Here is a 10,466-nt window from a genome sequence, read left to right on the forward strand (position 1 = left end):
ATAGTATTTTCGATGGTGTGGAAATGCCGTAGGCGGTCGGGTTGTCAGAAAAACCAGAGACCAATGATTACGTATCCATCTTTTCCACGAGAAGAGAAAATGGAAACAAGACCCGCGGAAATGATCGAATTGATTCCGTTGGCGATGAAAGCAGAGCCATCCTTAAACACTCCAAAAGCAATAGAGTCCGAACGAAAGGACGAAACCGTACCTGATCGGGTAGCATCTGTGACATTTCCTATCGGGTTCGAAACGATTCCCCCTCAAATGAGACGGTTATAAAACCGCGAGGAGAAGTCGTACCTCCTAAGACGGTAGCGACTTTTAATATTATGGTTAGAGAATCTAGACTCAACCAGAATTTTTTTCCTTTTTATATAGACTTATAATTATGGAAGAGAATCAACTTGCGGCGACGTCCCTAGGAGTTCTCCGGCAAGGGCAAGACTCATCCAGAAATCCAGGTCCAGACCCAGCCTTATTAGCCTTATTGGAGTGCCCCGTTTGTTACAGCTACATGTCTCCACCTACCTTCCAATGCCCAGCCGGGCATACCGTATGCTCTCGCTGCAAGGCGCGAGTGAGACAATGCCCTGTCTGCAGAGGGGAAATGAAAAACTACCGTAATTTAACCTTAGAAAAACTCTCAGAGATAATAGCTCTGCCCTGCGCTTATCGAGATAACGGATGTCCAGAAATTCGTCTCTCAAAGGATAGAAAAAGCCACGAACACTTTTGCCCGTTCCGAACGTGTGCTTGTCCCTCTTTAGACGACTCTTGCCAGTGGGAAGGTGTTTGTCAACAGGTGGTCCCACACCTAACTGAAAACCATCCCCGGATAAAACATCTAAACCACGACGCTGTCAGGTTGGCCCTCGTGGGGTTGGAAGAGACCCGGCCTCTCACTTGGGTGGCCCGCCTACGTTGTTATCAGAGAGATTTTCTCATTCAGATAATTAAAACGGAAAAGGTTGACGAAAACTCTCCCCTCCATATTATCATCCGGAACGTAGGAAGTCGTCGGGAGTCAGGATATTTCCGAGGAAGAATTGAAATAAAAGGGCGAGGGAAACACATGTCGTGGGAATCCATAACCAGGAGTATCTCTGGAGACCTGAAATTTTTGGTGCGAATGAGAGATTGTATGACTTTGAGCATACAAATGCTAGAACGTATGCTAGAGAACCAAGTCCTAACTGTAATCATAACGATCTTACCCACAAGAAACCGACAGACGGTGGAAACGCCCGAAGCAGTCTCAGAAGAAGCGGTACAGGTCGAATAAAAAGGGGAAAATAAGGAGAATGGCGCCCCCTTTTTGAAAATTCCCGATGAACCCCTAAGACAGGGCGAGGCCGAAGTTGTATCCTTTCCGTTCAAAAAAAAAAGAAAAAAAATTTTTTGTGTAAAGCACAAGTGTTGAAAAGGAACTCGGATATACTGTCAGACGTTAAACCCCTTTCCTTTTGTGTTCACAGACAGCCATGGCAGAGGCATCGGGATGGTGGGAACCCGAGGAAATAGATTTCGACCGCGTTCTTACTCTCTTCCAACGTTCAGAAGAGGAAAGGCGTATGGTAGATCCTACTCCTGTTCGACGTGCCATTCAGAAAATCTTGGAATCCCCCGACCTAAAATATCCAGAACTGCTCGTCCTGCCCCAGGAAATGGACATTCCTACAGACCTGGAGCGAGAGATAGAAGAAGCCATAAACTTCGCTACGGAAAAGGCTCAGAGCCTTCAAGGATCGAGAGATTCGTTACTACCCGTACCGGATGTTCAAGACCATGAGGAATCTAGACCGTCCGATTCGGTGGCCCAGAGGGCTTTCCCACCTCGAACCCGCCGAGGGAGGGGACGAGGTCAAGAATTGTGGGAAAGGTCACAAAGAATTCTGCAGGAGCAGGAACAACGGTATCGTGCGGCGGGAAGAGCGAGAAGCCGACATCCGCCGCGCCAATAGACAGATCAGGGGTCTCCCTGTTAGAAGGGCACCCCCCAAAAAACAAACAAAAAAAAAGGAAAAAGGAAAATTCTTTTTTGTTATATTTGCATAAAGACTTACGTTTGTAAACTCTTTTTATTTCGTATAATATGATATATTTGATATTAAATCTTTTTGACTTAACCCAATTCGTTTTATTTAACAAACAACATGTAAACCAAATAGGCGTGAACGAAAAGCCTGAGACGTGAGACCAGACACACGCGAAAGAACAATAAAACTGTAGACCATTGTTGACGTTATGTCATTTCCGGAAAGACGGAAGCGTGGACTGACAGCTTCTAGAGCCGCCAGGAAAAATGTCGCTAGCCTCGAAGCCACATTTTTAAATGGCGGGGAGCCCTGTGAAGTCCCAAAAACGGGTTAACATTAATTATTTATATTAGAAGATTGTTAAAACGAATGTAGAAAATCATCCATTGTTACAAGGGACAAAAACCGATCCAAGATCGGATTTGACGCGTTAGTCATTTGAAACCGCGACGCATGAAAAAAAAGGAGAAAGATGTCGAAAGACAAAAAGGCCTAATGTAAAATAAAACGCAATAATTGTAATGAGTAATGATTGTAGACGAATGTCCTCCAGTATAGATGGACCTTTGACAAGTCGCTCGTATACGAAATTTAGATCAATTAATATTCGAAAAAGGGAAAAGTTTTCAATAAAAAGGAACTTCATATCAAAGCATTGAATTTCAAAAATCTCTCAGACTAGACGACAATAGGGAAAATATGAGCGCAAGTTTCAAAGTTCCATCAATTCTTTCCATCCTGAGTAAACGGAGGGTGTCAAGTAGATTTGTATAGGCGGTTCTTTCTCGTGACTCGAACAGGGGTCGTTTTTCGCTTGGAAACAAGCGAGGGACCAATCGAGAAGAGAGAAAGGAAGGACGTGGAGCCAATCAACATGAACAATACGAAAAAGAGAGATTGAAGTAATCGCCGAATTGGAAGGACAAGAGACTTTTCCGAGAGGTTTCAAGGGAGACAAGAGGTGTTCCAAGGTGTCCATCGAAAGGTCCGCCGACGCCAACCGACGAGTCGCTGCACCAGCCGCTGCCCCGGGGCCTTCTATCGAGCGACGATAGGAAACACATCGGCACAAAAACGTTCGAACGTTTACCTTTGTAACGATCTGTGCATAGTGTGAGTTGTTTTATATTTAAATAAACGGGTTTCTTTGTGAGACACTTATTGTCTGTGTCATCCTCCCTCACACCCACACGCGAACGACCCTAGACCATCCTGTCGCGGGATTAACGATCCCCCCCCTAAAGGTCGGCGAACTTACACATTTTCTCCACTGTCGTAGATTTCTGTTTCATTATAGATGTGTCTACGTCTCAGAACAGCTTGTTCAACGTGCATTCAGGCCCAGCCAACCCCGACCTGCATACCACCAGAGACGTTATCTGTAGGGCCAACTCCGCGACCTTCGTTTTTACCAGTAACAGCCCGTCGCGGGTGTACCGAATGTCTTGTAATTTCTTAGGATTCAGAAACTGCCTGTTTATGGCAGCATGTAATTCCGGCGGCCGTAATCAGTGGAGGGGATGCTCCCCTGCCAGAAAGACCGTGTGTACCTGATCCGATGGGAGACTGTCCCTTATCCTGTTTAGTTTCTTCACTTCCGTGTTAAGAAATTTTATTTATTGTTAGCAAAAGTAACATTCATTTATACGAATAGGAAATAATATGCGCCACTATGTTATGTCTGGACCAGGTGAAAAATTCCTAGCATTCTCTTCTCGACGGCCCTGACTGACGTTGTCTTTTTCTATGGCTACCAGCCAAGGAAGAACTGACAGGTTCATGGAAAAGAGTCCCTGACTATGGCTTTGATGATGCAATTATTAAATTAATGTATTCAAAAACAGCGTTTTAGAAATATCAACTGCATGTACATTTTACTTTTAACCACCGGAAATGAAACTTAAGATTAAGTTTTATTTCCGGTGGATACACCTAAAATTCCGGTGGTTTCCACTAAAAATTCAATTTCGAAATTTCCATGTATAAGTAAAAGTAATATAAAATAAGCATAACTTGACTGGATTCTACTAGATAATAATTTTCGTTTTTCCCAATATTGCATATTTCTTCACACAGTAGATGTTTTCTTTAGACTTTTCTCTTAGAAAAACTAAGGTGTGAAACAAGAAAGTAGATGGATTCAAACAAAGCGATTATATTAATGAACGGCTGTGTTTAATGAAGGTCTGTCAATATATAAAAAACGAATTTTGTTTATGAGACTATTAAAATTATTCTATAAATATTTCATACTGTTGCACATATCGTCTTTTGTTTGTTACATTTGTTATAGTCTTACACGAAATATTTTATTTTCTACTTCGATAAAAAAGAGCAGAGTAACCTTTGTATGGAACTATATATATTTAACTAATACTTTTTATTTGTAAATTCATAAATGTTAATAACTAATTATTTTATACTTTTAGGGTGGTTTATCTTCGAGAGACGAGATGTGCCTCGTATTTTTAATGTACTATCCAAGGATAAATTTAGCATTGACTGCAAGTTGCCCTCTTCCTAAAAATTTTCTTAGTTCTCTTGGAGTTAAACAGATATTTGAGTAAGCATCTCAAAATTCTACAATAAACAATAAATCGAATGATAAAATAATTCGATATTTTGACATTTAAGAGACGACAAATTTCTAATTTCTCCATTTACTGGGAAGAACGAAAGTTTCTTCGAATTCCTTTACGATTATCCATGGAACCAGAACGCAATTGACGTTACGAGAAAATCCATGAGATACAGTCCTCAACTGAATTTTTGCACAGATCGAGGATGGAAACTTGTTCCGGTATTCTAATTTCTTAGCCTAATAATACAAATTTTCAAATAATATTTCATATTAACAGATGTATTGAAGATAACGAATCATTTCAGACCTTTATTCTATCAACTTATCCGAAAGTGAAGAAAAGTTACGTGAAGCCAAATAAATGCGCTTTAAGAAGAAACAACCCGAAGCGATTAGATGAAGAAAACGAAAATATTGAATCCGAAAACAAATTTGAAGATATTGATTTTATTAAACGTAGGTTTTCGAATGGAAGTATAATTCCGTACGCATTACTCGATCAGTTCTTCGCCACTCTCTTCTAAAATAAGCTGTTAGAGAATTGTATTATATTACTAATTCGAATTAAAGGTCATCGCGAGAGACTCAGTTAGTGAGGAGTTTACTATATAAAACTTTATTTTTCGATTAAAAAATTGTTATTATTCGTTTAAAATAATACACTTTACCTTCAGGAAAGATTATTATAAAATTGGCATTGATTCAACAGAATACAGTAATGATGTTTAATTCTAATTATAATCTGACTTTCTCCCATTAATATTTCAGGTATTTTTAATATCATTCATAGAGTGTTGTAAAGTTTATTAAATAAACACATATATAACACGCTCTCTTTTGTTATTTATTTCATTGTTACGTATCTTTTCAATACATTAAACTATTATAAAATGCTTAAAATAAATACAAATTAATGTTAATGGCTTTTTATTCATAGGTAAATAAACATCTTAATAAATCTGTGAAATTTCCAGCCTTAAAAGATCTCTGAGAAATTTTATTCTCAACGAATTAAATACAGATTTTCACTTTTTATATCAATGTCAGAAATTTTTAAATACAATACTGTATTTTAGCTGTATTGAAGTCAGAAGATGTAGTGAAACATAAAAACTTAACAACCTTAAACATAAAATGTATTTGACTTAAGCAATTTGCCCCTAAAACCACGTACAGCACAGTGCATTCTTATGTTACATTCGAAATAAACGAAATACTTTACAAATTTAATAAAATAGATATTTCTATAATTTAAAATGTTTAAATTTTAAAAATAATATTTTGCTATTTTCATAATTAAGTATAAATTTTTATAATTAATTATGAATAAATTGTATTGTTACAACGATTTATTAGCGTTGGTACCAAATCATACGATGTTTAATTAACAGGAAAACTATAAACGAGACGGCAAAATAATGAATAACAGAAGAATAAATCAATTATTAATTAGAATATAAAAACTAGTCATCCTCGATATAATAGTCAACAACTGAATATGCCAACCATGAAAATTTCAAATTAATTTTTTTGGTTTTGTTTACTTTTTATTTAATTCGTGAAAAATTAGGAGAGACATTTAAAATTTTATTCAAAATTATGAGGTTTAATGGTCCACGTAATCCATTTCTTCCAAATAAAAATGTCGGCAAAAGGACGCTATCAGATTTGGTGTTTCTTTCACTGGAGAAATGGCAGAAAGTTATGTAGTCATGTGATGAATATATGAATATTACATTTAAATTTTGAGACATCCTGTATTTGTGTAATATATAATTTTTAAACAGTTTTCAACAAAATCTTACATATTAAGATTTATTAAATAAGTCGCTCGGGGGAATATGTAAGATCTGGAAGTATCACATGACAAATTTCAAGGTTGTTATTATGGAACGTTTTCCTGTTCTTTATATTCGGAATGCACAATCTTATTTTTTAATCGACAGTTTCAAGTTTTCGAGGTCAGGCAATGAATGACTGATTTCTAAATACACAACATCTTCCGTACTGTACATCATTCTATCAATATTAATTGTGTTATATTAAATTTCTGCTACAAACCTGAATCGATATTTGCTTGAAGACTTAAATCGAGAAATTCAACTTCCTCAAAAAAAAAAAACAAACAATTTACTATTTTCTTGGAGTGGTTAACTAACGAAGATTTACACATTTCAGTAAATTGTTTGTTTTTTTTTTTTGAGGAAGTTGAATTTCTCGATTTAAGTCTTCAAGCAAATATCGATTCAGGTTTGTAGCAGAAATTTAATATAACACAATTAATATTGATAGAATGATGTACAGTACGGAAGATGTTGTGTATTTAGAAATCAGTCATTCATTGCCTGACCTCGAAAACTTGAAACTGTCGATTAAAAAATAAGATTGTGCATTCCGAATATAAAGAACAGGAAAACGTTCCATAATAACAACCTTGAAATTTGTCATGTGATACTTCCAGATCTTACATATTCCCCCGAGCGACTTATTTAATAAATCTTAATATGTAAGATTTTGTTGAAAACTGTTTAAAAATTATATATTACACAAATACAGGATGTCTCAAAATTTAAATGTAATATTCATATATTCATCACATGACTACATAACTTTCTGCCATTTCTCCAGTGAAAGAAACACCAAATCTGATAGCGTCCTTTTGCCGACATTTTTATTTGGAAGAAATGGATTACGTGGACCATTAAACCTCATAATTTTGAATAAAATTTTAAATGTCTCTCCTAATTTTTCACGAATTAAATAAAAAGTAAACAAAACCAAAAAAATTAATTTGAAATTTTCATGGTTGGCATATTCAGTTGTTGACTATTATATCGAGGATGACTAGTTTTTATATTCTAATTAATAATTGATTTATTCTTCTGTTATTCATTATTTTGCCGTCTCGTTTATAGTTTTCCTGTTAATTAAACATCGTATGATTTGGTACCAACGCTAATAAATCGTTGTAACAATACAATTTATTCATAATTAATTATAAAAATTTATACTTAATTATGAAAATAGCAAAATATTATTTTTAAAATTTAAACATTTTAAATTATAGAAATATCTATTTTATTAAATTTGTAAAGTATTTCGTTTATTTCGAATGTAACATAAGAATGCACTGTGCTGTACGTGGTTTTAGGGGCAAATTGCTTAAGTCAAATACATTTTATGTTTAAGGATGTTAAGTTTTTATGTTTCACTACATCTTCTGACTTCAATACAGCTAAAATACAGTATTGTATTTAAAAATTTCTGACATTGATATAAAAAGTGAAAATCTGTATTTAATTCGTTGAGAATAAAATTTCTCAGAGATCTTTTAAGGCTGGAAATTTCACAGATTTATTAAGATGTTTATTTACCTATGAATAAAAAGCCATTAACATTAATTTGTATTTATTTTAAGCATTTTATAATAGTTTAATGTATTGAAAAGATACGTAACAATGAAATAAATAACAAAAGAGAGCGTATTATATATTATATTAAGAATAATTAATTAATTAAAAATTCATTAAATAATAAATAGTTAATATGACGAATTTAGCCTCTGTAATCTAAATTATTATTGGTAGACCAATCTCACAGCAATCTCATTGGCAAATTGATTTTATTTTATAAAGACTACATCATATGCATTTCGGGCTGGTCTAATATTTTCCAGCCCCTCTTCAGTGCTAAAACACTAACAAAAAAGTAAAATGTTTAACTAAACATGACATCAATGTATATCTACAACAAATTTACAAACTTCGGAGAGAAACTTACAATAAACGTGGTGGGAATTACAACAATATTTCCTTGGATAGGGAGGGCAAACCTTCCTGACATTTACAGGTATCCTAAAATTTCAATTTTCTTTTTTGTACATAACTTATTAATATATGGCTAATCTAAGTAATATTGTAAACAACACTTATACTTACAAGTTTAAAAAATGTTTCCACCACACATGTATAATAAACACACTAAAAATACCAATTACTAAATAAGCTGATAAACAATTGTATAAATATTCCCAAAGCATAAATTACATCATAAATTTACGACATTATTAGCACCTGTATACATCATTCAACACGTTTACAACAGTAATCATGTGATGACGTTTTAATACTTTATGATTTATTTCAGGGGTCCCCAACCCTATGCCCGAGGGCACCATAGCGCCCGCCGATCGTTTTACGTGTGCCCGCCGCTGTTCGACCACGATAAAAACAAAATATTTCAGTTTTCAATAAAATGCTATGTAAAAGTTTTTTCGTCTTTTAATGATTAACCACTCAAAAGTAGAAATGGCGTCCAACACAGACAAAAGCACAAAGCGAAATGCGACCGATCTCTTTTTCCCCTCGCGCCAAATCTTCACCAACCAAATTTCCCATACCTGAAATGAAATAAACCGGTCCGTTCTGAATATCATAAAATGAAAGTACAGATTACGACTTACAGATGAACACCTTGACGATTGCTTACGAGCATGAATATCATCATACTCTCCTAATTACGAAGCAATGGCCAATGAAATGCAATGCCAAAAATCACATTTACTTTCAGATTTATATTTTTTATAAAGAATTTTTATACTCTGTAGATTTTGTATGCATTGTTTAGTAATTACTTGTTTTGTAAAAATTATTGTTAATAGTCTTGTGTATGTTTTATTACATTTTTGGAATTAAATGTTTTCTGTATATTATGTGTATGTATTATTAACTACGTCCAAATATAAATTCTCCTTAAAAAAATAAATGGTGCCCGCCGTCCGGCCGGTATTCTAGAATGTGCTCTTAGGTACAAAAAGATTGGGGGTCACTGATTTATTTTATCCCAGCGCCATCTATCAGATTATACCAGTTATAATTAATTTCCATTCCTTTCGACTGATTAATTAAATTATTATTTTTTTGTTTTCTAATTTCTATATGTTCCTTAAATTTCCTTTTGTACATGTCTTTTTCAATATGCAAAATTTTTATATTGTTTCTATTAATATTACAATTATTACTATTAGTGTGGTTAAACCACGGAGAATTATTATACTTAAGCCGAATGGCTGCTTCATGTTCTTTGACTCTAATTTCTAGCACACGCCCGGTTTCTCCTATATATGTACACGGATTATTACATTCAATTTTATAAACAACACCAGCTTTTTTTAAAGGATCTAAATTATTATTACTAATTTTATTAATATATTTATAAATATTTTGTGAAATTTTATTGGTCAAAGATGGGGCCAAACAAATATTATGATTATTAATACTTTTCTTACAATTTTCAAAGATATTTTTAATGTAAAGAAACTTTTTATATGTTTTTTCAGTTTTAAACTTAGTATTATACCTATTCTTTAAATAATATATTTTCCATTTTTTAAGAATAAAGGTTGGATAATCGTTCAATAGGAATTTTGTATCTAATTCTTTTAGTTTAATATTTATGTTATAATTATCGGATATTCTTGTATATATGTTTTTTAATTCAACAAAGTATGAATTCTTTTTAATGGAATCAGGAATGTAAGAATGGTAATTAATAGTTTTGTTAACGTTACATGATTTTTTATAAGTTATAAACTCAAATTTTCTAGGGTTATTAACTATGGTAATATCTAAATAATTAATTTTCTTATTTATTTCTTCTTCAATATCAAACTGTATATCCCTGTCTATGTTATTTATTGAATTGTATATAGTTTCTTTATTAGTCAAATTTCTATTATATACTATCAAATAGTCATCTACATACCTCATTATTAACTTTATACCCTTGATTTTACTAATTTTTTTATCGATGTCAATCATTACCAATTCAGCTAATTTTGGCCCCAT

At 33.8% G+C, this 10,466-nt stretch overlaps 2 protein-coding genes and 1 long non-coding RNA gene across 3 annotated transcripts; 2 read left to right on the plus strand and 1 right to left on the minus strand.

Annotated features, from left to right (window-relative positions):
- The first annotated feature begins 391 nt into the window (after positions 1 to 391).
- On the plus strand, positions 392 to 1,285 carry LOC136990331 (E3 ubiquitin-protein ligase Siah1-like). Its single transcript, XM_067288726.1, has one exon. It carries the CDS (start codon positions 392 to 394, stop codon positions 1,283 to 1,285), a length of 894 nt encoding a protein of 297 aa, XP_067144827.1.
- Positions 1,286 to 4,378: 3,093 nt separating this feature from the next.
- On the plus strand, positions 4,379 to 5,451 carry LOC136990391 (uncharacterized). The gene is made up of 4 exons (XM_067288787.1): positions 4,379 to 4,387; positions 4,469 to 4,602; positions 4,674 to 4,839; positions 4,926 to 5,451. Exons 2-4 carry the CDS (start codon positions 4,493 to 4,495, stop codon positions 5,142 to 5,144), a joined length of 495 nt encoding a protein of 164 aa, XP_067144888.1. The 5' UTR covers positions 4,379 to 4,387; positions 4,469 to 4,492; the 3' UTR covers positions 5,145 to 5,451.
- Positions 5,452 to 8,225: 2,774 nt separating this feature from the next.
- Positions 8,226 to 8,457, minus strand: LOC136990403 (uncharacterized). Its single transcript, XR_010883055.1, has 2 exons — positions 8,401 to 8,457; positions 8,226 to 8,317 (listed from the first exon to the last, which is right to left on the minus strand). It is a non-coding gene; the product is annotated as an uncharacterized lncRNA (long non-coding RNA).
- Between the last annotated feature and the right edge of the window lie 2,009 nt (positions 8,458 to 10,466).

Source organism: Centruroides vittatus, unplaced genomic scaffold, assembly GCF_030686945.1.
Source record: "Centruroides vittatus isolate TY-2023 unplaced genomic scaffold, ASM3068694v2 contig_1312, whole genome shotgun sequence".
In the NCBI taxonomy this organism is placed as follows: domain Eukaryota; kingdom Metazoa; phylum Arthropoda; class Arachnida; order Scorpiones; family Buthidae; genus Centruroides; species Centruroides vittatus.

Bases quoted from the DNA above. Each gene is read 5' to 3' on its own strand.
- LOC136990331 (XM_067288726.1), top strand. From the start codon at position 392: ATGGAAGAGAATCAACTTGCGGCGACGTCCCTAGGAGTTCTCCGGCAA.
- LOC136990391 (XM_067288787.1), top strand. From the start codon at position 4,493: ATGTGCCTCGTATTTTTAATGTACTATCCAAGGATAAATTTAGCATTG. The intron at 4,603-4,673 runs GTAAGCATCTCA...TTGACATTTAAG, and splicing joins GGAGTTAAACAGATATTTGA to AGACGACAAATTTCTAATTT. The intron at 4,840-4,925 runs GTATTCTAATTT...GAATCATTTCAG, and splicing joins GAGGATGGAAACTTGTTCCG to ACCTTTATTCTATCAACTTA.